This window comes from Colobus angolensis, unplaced genomic scaffold, assembly GCF_000951035.1.
Source record: "Colobus angolensis palliatus isolate OR3802 unplaced genomic scaffold, Cang.pa_1.0 Scaffold400, whole genome shotgun sequence".
Taxonomy (NCBI): domain Eukaryota; kingdom Metazoa; phylum Chordata; class Mammalia; order Primates; family Cercopithecidae; genus Colobus; species Colobus angolensis.
The window spans coordinates 192,030-212,276 of NW_012117378.1; the positions used below are offsets into that span (position 1 = coordinate 192,030).

Here is a 20,247-nt window from a genome sequence, read left to right on the forward strand (position 1 = left end):
TTTTTAGTAGAGACGGGGTTTCACCATGTTAGCCAGGATGGTCTTGATCTCCTGACCTCGTGATCCGCCCATCTCGGCCTCCCAAAGTACTGGGATTACAGGCTTGAGCCACCGCGCCCGGCCTCAAAAACTTTTAATGGTAAAAATGTTATTGCTACTTTCACTGTCACTAATTTAGCTAAAATTTTCTAGGAATGAGAACATGGTAAAGGGATGAGGAGACAGAATGGAAAAGAGACTGAATGTGGGAGGCAGGTTTTAGGACTACTCACTAAAGCAGGGATTCACAACTAATATATGTCAATGAATAGCAAATAATGATACTGCCTCAATCCAACTGGCAAATCAATTCAACTAAGAATAAAAAAAAAGAATTAACGAAGGGTAAACTCTTTTAAACAGGGAGTTTCCCTTCCTTAAAAAAGTATTTTCGCAGAGGGTAGAATTAACACACATGTACGATAGAAAGTTTACAAAATTCAGTTAAATATAAAGAAGAAAACAATAATCACTCATAATTTTTCTAGCCAGAAATAAATATCATTCCTAACATTTTAGGAATTCAGTATTTAGAATTCCTAAAATAACATTTTAGTTATTCAGTATTTTTCTACACATATTAAAAGTCACAATTTGGACTGTAACATATAAATTGTTTTACGGTCCATTTTATTCATATTATAAGGCATTTCCATATGATTAGTCATTTATTTCTATCATGAATGTCATGTACATATTTACTTTTCCAAAATACTTATTTTTGGATCAAATTTTTCACTATCATAAATAACACCATGAGCATAACCTTTGTTCAACCATCTGACCAAGAAGAATAATGCGTAAATTCTGAGAAATGGAATTACTAGATAAAACACATTCAAAATTTTGAAATATCTTTTGTTTCTATTTTTGTTTCCCTCTTTTTTGAAATATACAGGAAGTAAGTGCATTTCTATTCATTTCTGAGAGAGATGGCATTTTATACAAATGTTCCAAATAAGTAAACATCTGTAGAAGACAATTTTCTTGAAATAAATGTGCCTAAAAGGCTTTGCTGCTCAAGTCATTCATTAAAACGAAATGTTGATCATGGTCATTGTGATCAACAAAGAATAAAGTGAGTTTTCACTAGCAACAGCAGAAAACGAAACTGAACTAAACCTATGTATAATTATATTTTATATCGCACCTGCAATTTGTGCTCATATTTGTGGAATGTACCCGCATATAATGTAATGAACTATCCTGAGAACTATGTAAATACCGCTTCACAATCAGATAAAAACATGAAATAAATGATATGTTTACAGAAAGATATTCACGTTTATATATGTATTTTGAAGCTCGTTTCAAACAGTGGTGAGTTAATATTTCATTAAAAAGCACGCTTTTACCTGATGAGTTTTTATGAGGTTAAGAAATGATTATTCTAATGAGGACTCATAAAGGAATATTCTGTCCACACTGAAAATACTTCGAGAGACAAGAGAAGAGAGGAGGAGCACACAGATTTAATCCAGAAAAACATCACTTTGCTCCTTCAGCTGACTGAGCTCTTTCAAAACATGACCTCTGCAGCTACCAGCTTCAGTGACTCATAGCTAGGCAGGCATAAGGAACTGAAAGAAGTACCCTTAAAATCCATGTTCCCACAAAGACAGGAACTTTGTCCCAAGTTGGCACATTTCGAAAGCTATTTAGTGGGAGTGAGGGTGGGTGCATCATTGCACTCACATGTCTGCAGAGCCTGTGAACTGGAATTAATTATTCATCTTTGGTCTGGCTTGAAGGAAATACTCTACTGTAGCTAGTGTAAAAACAGTGAATGTAGAAGCACAATTTCTATTAACAACAGACTGACCATTCTGACAGCTTGTGATCTCATAAACCTTCTGACACACCTGGGCTACCACAAACATCCATATATACTGCCTGCATTTCTGCCTACTTCAGAACTTAACCTGGAAGTGTATACAATGCTATATTGCCCCAATGGTATATATTCTTAATGAAACTAAGATAATACATAAAAGCTCGCATTTCAATGATATTTTTCTACCAGCTACTGATTGCAGTCAACGTAAACCAAGTTATACTTTTACTTATCCGGACGGAATCTTTAGAGCTGGCTGGCATGTGCAGACAACAAGCCACTGTGAGGTTTGGGGGTTGTAAGGCTGAGGACAAGAATGAAGCCACAGAGCTCAGGCCTGTCTCTGCAGGCCAGCACCACCTCCAGCCCTGCAGCTCCATCAAGCTTGGGGTTTCAGGGGTGGGGTGGGGCACTCCAGGAGCTACAAGATGCAAATAACCAAGTGAGGCAAGATCTGCCTGCGTTATTTCCCACTGCTTCTAAAGTACTCAATTGTGGACACCTATCCAAGCACTAGTTAGAACCTGTTTAGACATGAGGGCCTCTAAAGCAAAGACTTTTCTGCAAATTCTCCAAGTAAAATGACTGTGTCTGTATCCTGGAAGAATTGAGGCACAGCATAGCAACTGGCAGTAAGATGATCTCTCTTGAATTCACCCATGTGGGGCAGGGGGAGTCGCTCTAATGGGCATTTCCCCACTCTCTCCTTCAGGGTAGAAAAAATGTTATACTAAAGGAGCTGTGGCTGTTTGCCACTAGTCAGGATGAAGAGAGTGAAATGCTTGTCAGTGACTATTCACTTCCCGACTGGTTGCTGCTCATTTTTTACCATGCACACCGAGAGCCCAACCTCCCATGAAGGAGGACAGTGAGAAACTGGAGACTTTATTTTAACACAGCACTAAGATATATTCACCATCACATTTTCCGGAAATAGAGCTGAATGAATCAGAGAGGTTTCATTGCACTCCCAAGTAAGAAGATTAAACCAGCTTCCAACTGTTGCTAGTCTAGCAGCAAGTGTTTAAACATTACGAGGTCCTACAAAAATCTACTCTCCACTTCACTTTGAAAATCCAGAAAGCTCTCCTATCTTTGAACATCAACAAGCCAAATTTCCCATTATTCATAATTCAGTAAGACAGCTGAAAGCTGCTCAGGGCCTTATGAAATGGTCGTCCCCCGCTTCCCACCACCCAGAGCCTAGGATCATGCGAGCTGGGAGAGAAGCTACAGAGGTAGTGCCATGTTTGGTGGAGTGACCTCTGCAGCCTCCCTCCCTCAGAGTGAGAATTTTATGTAATTCTTATCTGCAGCTGGGAATAAAAGAAGTTTGATTCCTAGACATTGAAATATAAGAAAGTTTATCGTGCCACCCTTTTCCATCTCTTAGGAGAAATTGAAAAAGAACCCTCCAAGACTGGCCACTATCTGAGGATGTATAGAGAGGCTTTCTGCAGGCAATTAGACCCAGCTACAGTGGAAGCTCGTAGAGCATCACACATTGACAGTCTGAAATGCACCACTCGAAGTGTGTCTCACTTTCACACTTACCTGACCGTGGGATGGAAGTGCAGCGTAAGCCATGGGCTGATTCATCACTCCTTTCTGCTTCATGAGAAGCATGCGTTTCTGGTCTTCACTCAGGTGTGCCCTGGGGGCCTGGAGCTGTGGAGGTGGTGGCGGCGGCTGCTGCTGCTGCTGCTGCTGCTGCTGTTGCTGCTGCTGCTGCTGCTGTTGCTGTTGCTGGATGTATGGCATCAAGGGGTTTTTGTTGGGGTTGGCCATTGGTGGTGTCATCCTCTGACTCAGGTCTGCATTGAAATGGGTCAGGGGTTTAGTGTTGCCATAAGTAAGAATATTGTGCTGTTTGCTTAAGGAGTTTGTACCCAAGTTATTTGGGTGCTGATTGATCATATTCATGTGATTCTGAGGGAGGTAGTTATTCATTGTTGTCTTCTGCAGGTTGTTTGCCATTGGAGGCACTATAGGGTTTTGGTTGTTAAAGGCTTGGGGGTACATCATTGGGCTATTTGGTTTTTCTGCAGTAAAAGCTGCTCCATATGGACTAGAGGGAGGTCCTAAGGGAGACCAATTTGAAGTCTGATTTGAGTGTTGCTGCTGCTGCTGCTGCTGCTGTTGCTGCTGTTGCTGCTTCTGTTGCATGAGTTTGGCCCTTTGTTGCTGCTGTGCAGCCATCTGTTTGAGCTGTTCTGCTGGAGACATGTCAGAGCTGGGCACAGCCACAGGCCCTGATGCTGAACTGGCCACTGTCACTGCTGCTGGATTCAGGAGATAACCATTTCCAGGCCGAGGTGGAGCTTGGCCTGGAGTGTGGGCTTGGTTTGGAGTTTGAGGGGACTGGACAGCACAGTTTGCTGGTGAGCTTGCAGGGTTTGGAGCTGCAGGAGTGCTGGCAACAGAAGGTAAACTAGTGGCCGTGGAGACTGTAGAAAAGGGAGGACCAGAAGAAGAAGGCCTCGCCTGGGGAGATCCCATGGAGACATGTGCGAAGGGAGAGTGAGAGGGGTCGCTCTTCACGCTCGCACTCTCCTGGGAGAGAGGGGTCTCGGTTGCTGGCTGCGAGAATTCTGGCTCCTTCTTCTCTTCAAAGTCTTCGTTGAACAGGTCCTGTATGTCATCCTCAGGAACCGTGTTGGCTAATTCATCTATTAATTCTTGCCACTCCTGATCATTCAGATTAATGTCTGAGAACAGCTTGTTCTGATTTGAAAGAGATGTTTCTGATGTGTCTATGCAAGTAGGGTCATCGAGAGGTTCTTGTTTGAGGTCTTTGCTCTGCAAGATGGTAAAGCTATCCTCCAGGTCACTGCAACCGTTGACAGGAAGTTTAATCTCAGGGAGCCTACCATTCTTACTTAGATCTTCTAGAAGCCCAGGAGTGTGAGTTCCACTGTTCTGCAAGGGCAAAGAAGGCTTCAGGTCAAGTTGGTGAAGAGGAGAAGCTGAAGGCAGTGGCATGTTACTGGGCAAATTGTTGATGGCTTCCATCCCCGCAGAAATGTCCTTTCGAATTCGTTTGCTAGTTGGAGAAAAATTCCCATCACAAGCACCATTCTGCTGGTCTCCATTAAGTGGTGATCGAGCTCCTTCCAACTTCCTTTTCACAGTCTCTTGTAGCTGGAAAAGAAACAGGAAAGAGGATGACTAAAAGTCATATTTTACTCTTTAAGGATTGTGATGTGCATTGCTATGAACTAACTTTTAAGTGGTTTACGACACAAAGGAAGTAAGTCATACTTATAATTTCAAAATCAGGCAACACTGCAATTCAAATTGTATGGGAAAAGGTTTTATCTAAAAGCAGAGCTCACAGGGCTAAGAGATAGAAAACAAACAAAAGATTGAAGGGTGGGAAACAAAAGAAAAGAGGTAGTTAATAAGGGCAATACTCCTCTCAGCAAGGAAGAACAATCTGTTATTATTTTCTTTCTTTTTTTGTTTTTGAGACGGAGTCTTGCTCTGTTGCCCAGGTTGGAGTGCAGAGGTGCTATCTTGGCTCACTGAGACCTTCACCTCCCAGGTTCAAACGATTCTCTTGCCTCAGCCTCCACAGTAGCTAGGATTACAGGCACAGGCCACCATGCCTGGCTAATTTTTGTATTTTTAGTAGAGATGGGGTTTCACCCTGTTGGCCAGGCTGGTCTGGTACTCCTGGCCTCAAGTGATCAGCCCGCCTCAGCCTTCCTAAGTGCTGGGATTACAGGTGTGAGTCACCATGAATGCTAGACATGAGACTTGGACCAAAATGTAACATACTTGAAAAAGACGTTAATACCTATCCTAAATTCTTGCCACAACTTAAATGAGGACATCAAGGAATTAAATCAACATTTAAAAAAATGCTAAAATAAAAACTTCTAAGAATATGGAATTTAACACATGTACTAAATAGCACAGAATTGAAAATTAATGTTTAATGCAATCCCAAACTTCCTTTAAGTTCTTATGTGAGCTCACCTTTCAACACCTTTTGATACAGTGGCTCACTCTTTTCTAAAAGCACATTTCCATCGATTTCCACAACATCACACTCTTCTCAATTTCCTCCTTTCTCCATCAGCTCTTTCTCAATCTCTTATGTAGTCTTTCTTTTTCCTAAAGGATGAGATTCTTCAGTGTTTTGTCTTAAGCTTTCTTTCTCCTGCTGCTCACTCTGCGTTCTTTCTTAGACAACTTCATCAATTACAACAGCTTCAAATATCTTTTCTAGGCTGACAGCCCTGAAAGATGCTCATCTTCCCAGGCTCACATAGCTGGACTGGGTACATTGTTTTGGGGTCATCAGCCTAGAGAAGACAGCTGAAGCAGGCTCATTGGATTTAGTGCTCAGCTCTGCTAAATCCAATGTTCTCCTACTGGATATTTCATGGACATCTAAAACGCAACAGGTCTCAACACTGAGCTTATTATCCTTTGTTACCCAAACAAGATCCTCATCAATGTTCCCCATCTCAGTATCTATCCATTTATCCAAGTCAGACACTTGAGCATTTTTCTTGAAACCTCCCACATCAACAATCACCAAGTCCTATGGATTCCACCTCCAAAATATAACTCTAATATGTCCCCTCATCTCCTTCCTCCGTTACTGTTACTATCCTTGGCCAGGATACCATTATCTCTTACTAGATTGTTGCCGCCATCTTCTAACTGGTTTTTTATGCTTTGCCTCCATTCATTTGTTCTTTTGTCTATTTTTTTTTTTTAAACTGTTTTGTGTTCCCTTAATGTACTCCTTATAAGGCCACATTTTCCAAAAAAAAAAAAAAAAGACTTGCTTTCTTGTGTATAACTCTGCAACGACTTCCACCGTCTTTAGGGTAAAGTCCAAACTGACTCTTGCCAAAACCACCTGGCTCCTGCTCATCTTTCCAGGCTCACTCTTTTGCCTCTCTATTCAGCATCTCCTCCCCTCTTCTCCCTTACCCTAGGTTTTCCATAAACTCTCTTGAAACTCTTTTAGTTCTTTAAAGGTGCTGATATTCTGGTTTCTCTTCAGAGCCTAGAATTCTTTCACCTTTAAGGTGCTAAGCTTCCTTCCACCTCTAGGGCATTGTCCATGTTGTTTTGTTTTCTTGGAACATCTCCCGCTCCCTCTCCTCTTTCCCTGGGTTATTTTTCAGATCAGATCTTAGATTTCACTTACTCTAGGAAGTTTTCTCTTATACCCTTCCCCAACCCAGCTATGTCAGGTGCCTTCCTTGACCAACTATACTAGGTTGGATGTCCTGAAATGGGTCTTTCCAAGCAGTCTGTACTTCATTACCATAGCTTTTATCATGCTTTGGGGCAGCTGCTTAAGTGTCTGTTTGGTGAGCTCCAAGAAGGTAGCAACTGTGGCTGATGTGCTTACTGTGTATCCACAGGGCTGCACCCAGTCCTCGTGTTCATAGCAATGGTTAATAAACAATTGCAAATGGAATGAATCATTCTATTGCCTAATTCGCAGGGGCTAAGAGAAGAGTTTAAATCAGAGCAGGAGGCAGCCCCATTGACCATGAGGAATGCCTGATTCCAGCTTCTACATTCCTGGTTTTGGAAGTGATAGATCTCTTACCCTAAAGAGTGTTATATCCACTTAACTGGACTCATTTTAAAAGTCCAGTTAAGAAAAGTCTTGCTAACTCTATGGACTTATCAATTACAAACGTAACTCATCTGTCTGCTGCTTTCCTTTTTGCCAGAAAGGGCCAGTGCATGTGGGCATGGTAAAAGAGCTTGGCATAGAGTAGCTACCGGGGAGATGCTTGCTGAGTGACAGAGGGGTGACTGGGCTGGGTTAGAAGGGGTTTCAGTAACTTTACATAGTTGCAGGCAGAAGGCAGAATGACAGGGTAGGAGAGAGAAGGCTCAGTGGTCTTTCCACTCAGGTACTCTCTTATTCTTGGCAAGGTGCTGTGTATTACAGAACCAGTGCAAGAGAGGAGTAGGATTCCCTCTGCCCCTGACACCTGAACACTCACATGTGCAACTGCCGGGCCTCTAGAGGAGCACCATGGATAGTAAAACCAATGGGGAGATGTGGTAAAGTTCAAGAAGTGTCATTTTACTACTAGGTGCTTTCTCATAAGTAGATGATTATATTTGAAAAGTATGGCCGGGCGCGGTGGCTCACGCCTGTAATCCCAGCACTTTGGGAGACCAAGGCAGGCAGATCACGAGGTCAAGAGATTGAGACCATCCTGGCCAACATGGTGAAACCCCGTCTCTACTAAAAATACAAAATTTTGCTGGGGTGGTGGCACACGCCTGTAGTCCCAGCTACTCGGGAGGCCGAGGCAGGAGAATCACTTGAACCTGGGAGGTGGAGGCTGCAGTGAGCTGAGATCGTGCCACTGCACTCCAGCCTGGTGACAGAGTGAGACTCCGTCTCAAAAAAAAAAAAAGAAATAAAAGTAAACAGAGTAGAAAGGGTCCTTGAGTAAAAATCCAGTCTAACCCTTATTCCTAAATCTTATATTTTTACAATATCAGACACAGCCCATAGTCATTTGGTAGAGGCCCTCAAACTGCTGAACACAAGGCCCTAACAGGAACACACTGGAATTTGACCACAAAAAAAAAAAAAAAACTGGCTCAACTCATTGTATTACATAGAAACTGCTAGAAAATGATATTATTTATTGGACAAAGCAAGATATCATGGTTTTGATGAGAAGTATGGAAGATACTTGAACATAGCTCCAAACATAGCGGCATGGTCAAATATCACAGCTTCAGGATATAAAGGAAACGAGAGTTAGGGCTTTTGACACCTCCTGGAGTGATGTTAACCTTCAAAACATAAGCATTTGTCTTAACAATGAACTGACTCGATTTTAGAAAGTCTAAGTCCACGACTCTGTTCCAGGTCATGCAATGAATGGAGCAGGACAGAGAAGTAAACGAAGCTGGTCCATTTGTTTCTGTATAAAATGGTGGTGGCCAAGACCATAGAGCCAGGCAGGTCTGGCTGGGACCCCAAGTTTCACCTCTTACGGCTGAGTGGGCTGCTGGGTGAGGCAGTAAAGTGAGAATTAGAGAAAGAGGAGCACTGGCTCTGAAGTCAGAATGTTTGAGTCCAAATCCAACATCACCTACCTAAGAGCTAATACATATCAATATTGTGTGGGTCTTAAGAAATGTTGGCTATGATACCTTCCATTAGAATATAAGTTACATGAAGGCAGGGGTTCTTCCATTTTGTTTACTACTGGGTTTCCAGTAGCTCAGAGTAGACAATAAATACATGTTGAATAAATGAATCCTGGAAAACTTATTTAACCTCTCCTAAGCCTTGGTTTCCTTACCTGCAAAGTGGGTCAGTAATAACTAGCTCATAGAGTTACCGTGAGTCTGAGGTTAAATGAAATAATGTAGAAAGCATTTAGCCTCACACCTGATACCAGTAAACACCTATGAAGGCTTAGCTTTACCATTTTCAAAATTCAGTGATACAAATAGTTACAACCGCAACTGAGAAGGAATGCTTACTGGATCTTCAAAACACAAATAGGTAGAATATTTCTGTTCTCTAGCCAGCAAAACCCTAATGTTTTCCAAGCATCTGGTGTAGCTTTTTAAATATGAACAACAAAAATTAAATTTGCAATTCAAGTCCAAGTCCAAGTGCTAATGCATTCATGTCCTAGATTGTAGACGAGCAGAGGCTAGATCGTTGAGGTTCGAATCACATACATTTTCAACATGCCACCTGATTGGAGCCTCCGAGTGTTCCCTTTCCTCCAGGGCCTAAAGTTCTCCACCGCAAGCCCCTTTAACCCAAATCTTCATTTATATATTTCATGTATCTGCAGTTTGGAATATAAGATAGACATTATTGAAGATGCTGTGCTGTGATTTTTATGTTTTGTTAAGTCCAAAATAGCAGAGCAATCTTAGCATCCCTTCTGTCTGCCTCATCATCCTTTGCTATATGGAAAGGTGGTCTGGGAGTCTAATTCTCTTTATGTTTCTCACGGGAGACAGAGGGAGGAGGAGAGGGAGACACAGAACCAGCTATGTGGCTGGGAAGGCTGATTCACAAGCTCCCTGCTCAGAGAACATGGGAATGTCTGGCTGCGTACAGAAAAATGTCCCTGTGACCCTCCTCTCCTCAGGACTCAGGGCAGTGTCTCATCCCAAATAGCCTTATCTTAGGAAGTCCCTGGCCCTTCTGCCTCGCAAAGCCCGAAGCCTCTTAGTATGACTGCACCCTCGTGGAAGAATCACAGAAACTCTTTCCTGAGCATCAACCTCCTTGCTCTTGTATTACTATTATTACACATAAATGTTTTCTCCCATTAGGTGAAGCTGTGGTGCCAGGAGCTGAAGTATGCTGTTCATCCAATGCCTATGACAATATGGGCTGCTATCATGTGTCAATTACTCTGAAGGAAACAATTCCTCTTCCATAATGGCTCCAGCGCAAGTCCCTCATTTACAGTGCGGCTTGATGGCTTGTGTTTCTGTGAAACTGGTGTGTGTGTGTGTGTGTGTGTGTGTGTGAGAGAGAGAGAGAGAGAGAGAGAGACAGACAGTGAAACTGAGAGGCAGAGAGAGACAGAATGGGGAGTGGGAGGGTTGTGCATTATGTCCAAACCAGTAGTAATAAGAATAGCTGTGCCTTTGGAATTACAAAGAACTTTCACACAGGATCACATTTTATCCTCACCACAAACCTGTGGGGGCAGGCCATGTGCTGGCCAGATGGTTCTATAGGGAAAGGAGCAGTGTTTTGGAGGGGGTGTGGTGGGCGAGGGTGCATGACACCCACAGCAAGGAGGAGCATGGCTAAGATTACCAGGCCTCTGCTGACATAGGGGCCCCCAATACTAGCAGATTCTTGAGGTGTTCCATGGGCCAGAGTGTCCATGACAAAGAGCTCTTTTATTCTGTTAGACTTTTAGCAGTGCTGGCAAGTCAAAGAAACTCTTACTGTCCTGTCCCTGATTTTGCATGAAGTTGGGCAGGATCACAGAGCTTGGGAATAAAGATAGTGATGCTACTATTAATAATGAAGACTCTAAGATGGAAGACATTCAATGTCCAATGTCCAACTCCAGTAAACCACCATATTCCTTCTCTCTGCTCCCAGTGATTCTAAAAGATAGGTTTTATTACAACCATCTTGCAGAGGCATCGTGGGTTAAGTAGTGTGTCTGAAATTACAGAACTCAGGGGGCTGGTCAGAAGATGGTTAAACCCAGATTCAAATTCAAACTCAGGTCTGACTCCTCCATAAGGCATCCTACACCCTCATCCAGGACTGGACGAAGCACAGTCGCGCCCCCATCAAAGGCATGGGTTTCTGATGCCACCTGTGGTATGCTTTCTCAGACTGTGCTTTCAGGGATCTTCCTTTGTTCCAGCCTTTCCCCGCCACCCATACCCAATTAAACCTCAAGAACTATCCATTCTATGAATTTTAGTCTCATCTTCCGCCACCAATGCCACTACCTTGTTCAGAGTCTTAATATTTCTCTCATGAATTTCTGTAGCAGCTCCTGACCAGCGTCAGTCTCACCACCTCCAACCCATTCTCTGCATTGTGGCTGTGGTTTTCTCTATACATTGTGAATATGATCATGCCCGTTTTTCACTTTAAGTTTTTCTAAAGCTGTCCACTGTCTTCAGCATCATTCAGGTCTGGCACACAGGCCCTCCAACTGAATCCTCATCGCAGCTAAACTCTCCAGGCTTAGCCATTACCTCTAATCTTCCCCCACTTACTCCACAACACCACTCAACTCCAAACTCTCAGCTATACTTAATTATTTGCAGTGCCCAGGACATACCACAATTGTTTTCTCTCTTTCTGAGCCTCTGCATATTTTACACGTATCCAGCTTTTTCACCTGACCAATTCTATGTGTCCTTTACAATTCAGTTTAGACATTACCTACTCTGCAGTCTCTCTTGACAGCCATTTCCTACAACTCCTGATGTTGGTTAAGAGACCCTCCATGACATTCTAATTCATATCACAGTATAACTATTTTCCTTCATGGATGAATGAATGAATGCTAAAAAGAGCTCTCAAATAACCACAATGTGTTGGTGTAATGGATCCCCAAAGCAGGCTCTTGAAAACATTGGACTGCATAATGTTCTCAGAATAAATGTACAATTTCTTTTGGTTAGTTTAAAATACTGAAAATGGACCATCTCCTTCTTAATATTTTTGAGGACTCTAAGGGTCCAGGGAATCCCTGATGAGAACCACTACAGAACATATGAAGTGATTTGTGGAAAAGAAAACCGAAGCTGAAATCCAGAGACTTTAAGTGCCATTACCATGGCACATGTTTTCACATGTATGTAAACCCCAAACGCTGCTTATTTTCAGGCTTGAATTTTAAATTTCCATACAAAGGCTTCAAGTGGTTCTCACCCACTATAGCTTAACCCTCTTCAACCAAAAGTGTGAGTGAGCTTTCTTCACTAGCTGGTAGAGATACAACTCTTTCCCAAAGCTTGAAGATAAGAGAGAGTCTTAGCTTGCAGATGCTATAACTAATTTAGAGGCTCAAAGAGAACATTTTGGTCATTTTGATCTGTTCTGGTCAAACTAGAAGACGATTCACTGGAATCAATTATCACATGCTTATTCTCTTTCCATTCTACCAGCAGGTAATAAGCCTATGAACACATGGATGAATTTGACTTGCTTATTTAATGAATGACCCAGAATACTCATGTATTAGATATTTTAATTAGTAGAATATGAAGAGTGCGCAAAACATTTCCAGAACTGTCTTCTAGATTTAAGTGCCCTTAGAAAGGATCTTGAGAGTTATTTAGAGGTTTGATTTTCTTTAGTAATTTTCCAACTTTAATGTAACTAGTGACCTGAGAAGCTGTTAAAAATTTAGATTTCTTGGTCCCAGCTTCATAGTTTCTAATTAAGTAGTCCAGATTGGGACACAAGGTGGGGGCACAGGCATCTAAAGAAACTGAATAAAAACCTGATTCTTCTGGGGCTGCTGGTTTAGGATTCCCCAACTTTTAGAAATTTTGATCTAGAGTAATAATTCTGTTGGATTCCGACACTGTGAGGTTGATGGTGTGATTTTTTTAAGTATGCATATACATACAAACCCAATGTCACTACAAAATGTTCCTGAGTTGATTGGTGATACGATGGGGGCTCTCATAAACAGAACCAAGAAACAGTGCTCTAGTTGGGGCTTTTTGAAACCTCAGAGGATTCTGAATTCTGCAGAAGCTTGCTGGATTTCTAGGATATTTTTCATAAAAATGTATATTTTTAAAACATTTTAGGTTTCTCTGAGCACAGTAATATCCCTGACCATGTCCCCCTCCACACTATATACTTCCCTTCACTTTCATTCAGTGAACTGAGGAGTGCTCTGTGTCTGTGTGCTGGGCTCTGCGCCAGGGGCTGAAGGCTCAGCTCACTCCCCAGAGCAAAGCCCATGCCAGAAAGTGACCACATGCCAAACATACGTTGAAAAAAGTTGGATACATTTGTTTTAGAGAGATCTATGTGCAGGGCAGACTAACAGGAAAAGAAAAAGAAAAATCTTATTACAACTCCCGAAGCCTCCCTTGGCAACCTTATAGACTCCTAATATTACTTAGAGAGAAAACAACTTCATTTGAATTTGAATGTGAATTTTAAAATTATGTATATAATCTGTTCATATCACATATAATATTGCCATAAGAGCCGAGTGTTTGAAACCTCTGCTTTCAACCATCCCAGATAATGCAGCTTCCCTGCACCTGGTCAGTGGGAAATGCTGGATCTCTGGAGGGGATGTCAGCCTAAGTAGTTAAAAATCTCCATTCTGAAATCCTCCAGGAAGAAAAGGATCCTCTTTAAAGGGGCCTCACCCTCTTAGTGGGCATCTGAAATAACAGCTGCAGAGCCCCAAGGGACTACGGGGGCACCGCGGAGCCCCCAGCCCAAGGGGACAGAACCACTCAAAACATTTTGAGGTACTTTTTGGTTATTTTTAGAAAGGATCATGATCTTCTTTCTTTCTGCTACGGGTCACATTTAAAACTCTATTCCCAAAAAGTCTTGGAAGTACATAAGGCTGATGGTGCCTCTTTTCAATGTTTGGAACATGAATGCCCATCCAATTCCAGCTGTAAGTGCTAAAGCAACATCCTGATTTACTTACTCTTTAATAACATTTTAAATCTTTTTTGGGGGTGTGGCCGAATTTTTAGGTATGTTTTTATCCTTTAATTAGGCTTAAACATGTAGTAAGTACCAACTGAATGCACAACAATATCTTGGGAATGGATCATAAAACATCAGGAGCAGTGGCTGATGAAGTCCTCCACATTTAGAAACTCTAAGTTCCAAGATCCCCTCAAATCTCCAAATTTCCAAATACATAAATGTTTGTACAGGCTCCTGGCTTTCTCCCAATGGAATGAATAAATTATATTTTCAACACAAGTCACATGAATCCTATATAGTCTGTATCTGAAGTTACAAAGTTTTTCACAAACTCTATACATGCAGTTTAAACTGGTGTTAACAAAATTATCAACTACTCATTAAAAGCAAGACTGTTATATTTGCAAATGCTAAGGCCATATGATTTTCAAATCTAACATAGTTTTCAGTAGAATGCTCTAAACTTCTAAGTTTTTATCAGAGAAGTTGACTCACTGCTTATTAAATGTTTCAATATATTATTGTCATACAATATTCTAACTGACCGAGAGCTAACTAGCCAGGCATTGAGCTAAGTGCTTTACATATCTTACCTTGATTAATCCTCACAATAACCTAATTGACAGGAATGGGTTCAGAGAGGACAAGTAGCTTGTCCTAGGGCACATAGCACAGCCCTACTCAGTTATGCCTGCCTCTCAAATGTATGCTCTCACCTAATCTGCTATTTCGCATCTGATGACTTCTGTCTCAATCAAACTGCAGCAAACCTGCTTAGAAATTCTGGGAAAGTGTTTTAGACACCTGTGTCATGTCTTTGAGTCAGATCTGACTGATTTACAGAAAAGCCTTGTGCTTCCTCTAAAAGGAAAGACATCACTCTGCAAATTTAGCATGTGTTTGAGAAGTGATAATGGCTGCGGCCCTGAAAACTTCAGAAGACAGCAAATGTGTGCATCCCAGTGGTAGCTTCCTTCACTCAGCTTTCTGTAGGAAAAGCTCCACTGAGACTGGTAGTTGCCATCAGCATTCCACAATCTGAACCCTGTACTGCTCTGTTGTTTCATATACATAAATACACACACATATTACATTACATTTATTTTTAAGGACAAGAAGCAATATCCTTAGGAATATCTCCTGATAATCTCCTACTAGAAGTCATGAATACATTTTCTATTCAAACATGCTTGTATACATGACCTTACCTTACAATCTGAAATTCCTAATGGGATTTTATTTAGAGCTGTAAAGAAATGCTGGTAAAGGAGGTTGGTGAGGAAGAAGGGAAGGCTTTCCTCCCCATAAGGGAGGAGGACAGCAAATGAAAAGATCAGATCGTATCTGCATCATTCACAGCTGGAGACTTACACCAACAACACAGACCAAAGAATAGGCATGTTAGAACTAAGCGTGAGGTTTCGATTTGTTTATTTTCTGGGAGGAGGGAGGCGGGAAGGAGCAATATGTCAGGGAGGCTGAGTACTTTTCTCTCCCTTGGGGAAGATTCAACCATCTTTTTATTTCATTGTTTACTTAAAATGTCCTTTCTTTTCAATAAGAAATTCTCATTTTTGTTTTCAGCCCTTCCAGAAGACCGTTTTCCTCAACAGCACTGAAGTGGCGCACCAGCTTAGCAGGATGCGAACAGCCAGGGTGCCCAGACTTGACACTGCTTTTGAATAAAATCCCAGCACATGTTTATCTCCCTTTGGAAAACAAAAGTATTAAAATAAGATCTCTTACTCTATAAAAAGCCTCCCGTTTCCCTCAAAGAGGCCAGACATTGCTCTTCCTTTCTTGTGAGTTGCAGTTTGCATAAAGCAGTACTACCAGGTAGCTAAGAGCTACCTCCTGGAAGAGAATTTCCAGTTTCTCTCATTCTCTCCCTCTCTCCTTCCCCTGGACACACACACACACACACACACACACACACACACACACACACACACACACACACACGTCTCAGTAAGCATGCAAACAGGACATAATTCTTATTTCTAGACAGCATCTGACTCCCAGGCCACCATTCTCCATTTCACCACAGATTTTTACTCCAAACCTAAAGGGGCTTAGGGACTTGCCTTCTTTGACCAATTACGGAGCTGTCATTATTTGCATGTCTTTTGAGTAACTTTGTTAATAAACAGAAGCCAAGGCAGGAGGAGAGAATTTTTCTCTCCAGGATGAATCCCCCGTGGGTGAAGATACCCACAGACAGACAGGCACGTTCTCACATGCAGGCAAACATGGGAGTCATTTGACCCGTTCTGAAAATGTTCAGCCAGGCGGAGGAACACACCACACAGTCTGTACAGCAGAGCTCTGGAGCCTGGCGGCAGAGCTTTCATCTGTGGGGTGAAGCTGCTCGGCTTCATCCCACCAGCTGAAATTCATTTTTCAAAAGAAATTAGACCAAGGTACTGTTGTTATAGCAACAGTCAGAGTCATTTACACAGCCTCTTCCCCACAACCTCACTGACTTTTGTGGGCAGCGATTTCAATTACGTACAGGCAGTGACCAAGGCTGAGCCCAGGTGGACCCTTTATTGCCCCTTTAAGACGTGGCAGCCTAAAACCTCTGTGTCCAATCTGAAGCTAAAAGACAGCAAGACTTCATCGTGATCCACAGACCTCTTCCAGTCCTGAAAGTCCAATGAGCAGTGAAGACAGGAAGAAAACCTTCGGATCCAATGTTTTCATCTCCTGGGTAGGAACTGGACATGTGACCACTGAATTTCCTGGGTCAACCAAGTACTGGCCATTTCAGAATAGGAATTTCCAGTGAAGACAGTAATGTTAACAGTGAATTCTTTAAAAATTTTTTGTTTTTAGAGACCGGGTCTTGCTCTGTCACCCAGGCCTCGGCTCAAGGGATCCTCCCACCTAAGCTTCCCAAAGTGCTGGGATTAGAGATTTAAACCACCGTGTCCAGCCTCAGCAATGAATTCTGCAGTAATTTCATAATGTTAGTATTCCAGGACTTTATTCTTGGGGCTGCAGAATTCCCAATATAATAGCCTACTCCAACCTCTGAAAACAACAAACTCCAAAACACCCCTTTCTTGACAAAAATGTACCTTATTACAGAATCTTTATGGCTAATAACCTTCCGGAGAAGTGCAGCAATGTAGCAGTCTACATCCAGTCTAGGGATACACAAAGGTGGTAAATACCAGTGAAGCCAGTGCTCAGGACTAATGATCAGAGACTGAATTCTGTGTCCACTTCACACGTTGAAGTCCTAACGCCCAGTATCTCAAATGTGACTATATTTAGAGACAGAGTCTTCACAGAGGTTAATTAAGTTAAAATGAGGTCATCAGAGTGGGTGCCAATCCAATATGACTGGTGTTCTTATAAGAAGACGACCATCTACCAGCCAAGGGGAGATGCCCATCTTAGTCTGTTTGTGCTGCTACAACAAAATAGCTGAGACTGGGTAATTTATACAGAAATTTACTTGTTCACAGCTCCGAAGGCTGGGAAGTCCAAGATCAAGGCACCCGCAATGTCAGTGTTGGTGAACATCCATTGCTCATTAGACGGCACCATCTAGGTATCCTCACATGGCAGAAGGGACAGAAAGGCAAAAGGGAACACTGTGTCCTCCCATGGCAAAAACACAGAAAAGCAAAGGGAAAGGCCTAAGCTAGTTCCTACCAGTCCTTTGGGAGGCAATATTCCATTCACAGAGATGATGTCATCATGACTTCATCACTTCCCCTAAAGGCCCCACCCTCTTACTACCACAGCAGAGATTATGTTTCAACACATGAATTCTGAAGGACAAACATTCAGACCATTGCAAGGCCTCAGAAGAAACCCTCCCATCACCTTGACTTTGGACTTCTAGCCTCCTTATGAGGGAATAAATTGCTCTTGTTGAAGCCATCCAGTAACCCTGGATGGTAACCCTAGCAAACTAATGAAACTAATAATTTGGTTTGAACATGTCTCTGTCCTCTCAGTGTCTTAGGTGGGTTTGGCTCTCAATAGATATTTTAAAGGAGTATTTTGCACAAATTTGCTCATGCTTAGATTTAACTAACTGAACATCTACTGGGTGCTGGGTTCTGTATCAGCCAATAGGGACACACTACTGAACAAAAGACAGCCTCTCCTTCAGAACGGAGAGGAAAGAAATGCAGATGGGCAAAGACAGTGTCATTTGCAGTAGGCATAGGCGACCACGCTGTGGGAGCACAAAGGGCCACATGCCACTCAGTCCAGACGAAGTAAGGCTTCCTGCTGGGGCTGATACACAACCCAAGAACTTAAGCATTCATAGTGAGGTGAAGACAGCCCAGGCAGAGAGAGCACCACCTTGGGCCAGAGGAGAAGGAAGCATGGTTTTAAGTGAAAACTTGCTAAATGACAAAGATTCATTCTAAGAAATGTGTTAAGTGATTTTGTCATTGTGTGAACATCATAGAGTATACTCACACAAACCTAATATCCTACTACACACTTGGGGTCTATTGCTGCTAGGCTACAAACCTGTACAGCACGTTACTATACTGAATACTGTAGGCAGCTGTAACACAATGGTAATTGGTTGTATATCTAAACATATCTAAACACAGAAAAGGTACAGTAAAAATATGAAAAATGTGGGGTTATAATCTTGTGGAACCACCATCATATATGGGGCCTGTCATTGATGGAAATGTCGTTATGCAGCGCCTGACTGTGGTTGCGTCTGGCTTGAGCCAGGGTGTAGGGTGGAAGTGTGGAGAAACAAGCCTGCAGAAGAAAGAGCTGTATAGACTTTGTGTGCCACGGTAAGAAGTCTTGACTTTATACAGAAGATTTCAGGAGACACTGGAGGAAAAATGGTCACTTCTGATGCTAACTTCTGATTTTGTAATGATAAAAATCAGTTATAGAGCTGGGCACGGTGGCTTATGCCTATAGCCCAGCACTTTGGGAGGCTGAGGCGGGTGGATCATGAAGTCAGGAGATCGAGACCATCCTGGCTAACACGGTGAAACCCTGTCTCTACTACAAATACAAAAAAATTAGCCAGGCGTGATGGCGGGCGTCTGTAGTCAGAGCTACTCAGGAGGCTGAGGCAGGAGAGTGGTATGAACCCGGGAGGCAGAGCTTGCAATGAGCCGAGATAGTGCCACTGCACTCCAGCCTGGATGGCAGAGCGAGACTCCGTCTCAAAAAATAAAATCAGTTATGGCTGGTTACAAAAGGTGAAATATTTGAAGTGATCTATATTAGTTTTCTAGGGCTGCCACAACAAAATACCACAGACTGGGTGGCTCAAACGACATACATTAATTTTCTTAGAGGAGTTCTGGAGGCTGGAAGTCCAAGATCAAGGTGTCTGCAGGGTTGGTTTCTCCTGTGGCTCTCTTCTTGGCTTACAGGTAGCCAGTTTCTCACTGTGTCCTTGCACAGTCTTCCCTCTGTGAGCACTCATTCCTGGTGTCTTCCTGCGGTCCAAATTTCCTCTTCTTATATAGATAGTAGTCATCTTCAGTTAGGGTCTACCCTCATTTTAACTTAAAATGACCCTATCTCCAAATTTTGTCACATTTTGAGAAACTGGGGAGTAGGACTTCAGCAAATGAATCTGAGAGGACACAACTCAGCCCATTACATGATCCAGTATCATTCCTGCATGGCTGGTTAAGCAAATAGACAATGCTATCCTTAACGTACGTAACAATACAACTGAGACTTGGTCTTGAGGCAAGTAGCTCAACAACTGCTACTTGGTCCAGAGTTTAACAATATGTATACTCTTATTTTTATTAATGTATTTACTTATTTTGAGATGAGGGTCTCACTCTGTTGCCCAGGTTGGCCTCAAATTCCTGGACTCAAGTGATCCTCCTGCCTCAGCTTCCTGAGTAGCTGAGACTACGGGCGCATCCCACCGTGCCCAGCATGTATATATTTTCAAAAGTGTTCATCTCCCAAATTCAGAATAAACTTCACATTCACTTCTTAACTGTTAGCAAAGAAGTATAGTCAGAGATGACTCTAAGCAAAACCTCAGAGGAGGCAGAAGTTAACCTGCCATGACTTTAGGAGGCTCTGAATAGTAAGTGTTTGTTCCCTGCAGCTTAGTAAATGTCACTTTGCAATGATAATCCATAATCCATAGTCCACCTGACTGCAGAGAGATGCACAGTGGGAAAATCGAGGCACAGAGACCAGGGCCATAATGTAACTCAGAGGAAGAACAAGGAATGAT

General features: G+C 42.4%; 1 protein-coding gene across 1 annotated transcript in view; it reads right to left on the reverse strand.

The window, feature by feature from the left end:
• MAML3 (mastermind-like 3 (Drosophila)) overlaps positions 1-20,247 on the reverse strand; it is a 446,583-nt gene that overhangs the window by 178,750 nt on the left and 247,586 nt on the right. The window contains exon 2 of the mRNA XM_011955788.1: positions 3,428-5,014. Within this exon, the coding sequence (XP_011811178.1) occupies positions 3,428-5,014 (1,587 nt within the window). The remainder of the gene's footprint in view (positions 1-3,427; positions 5,015-20,247) is intronic.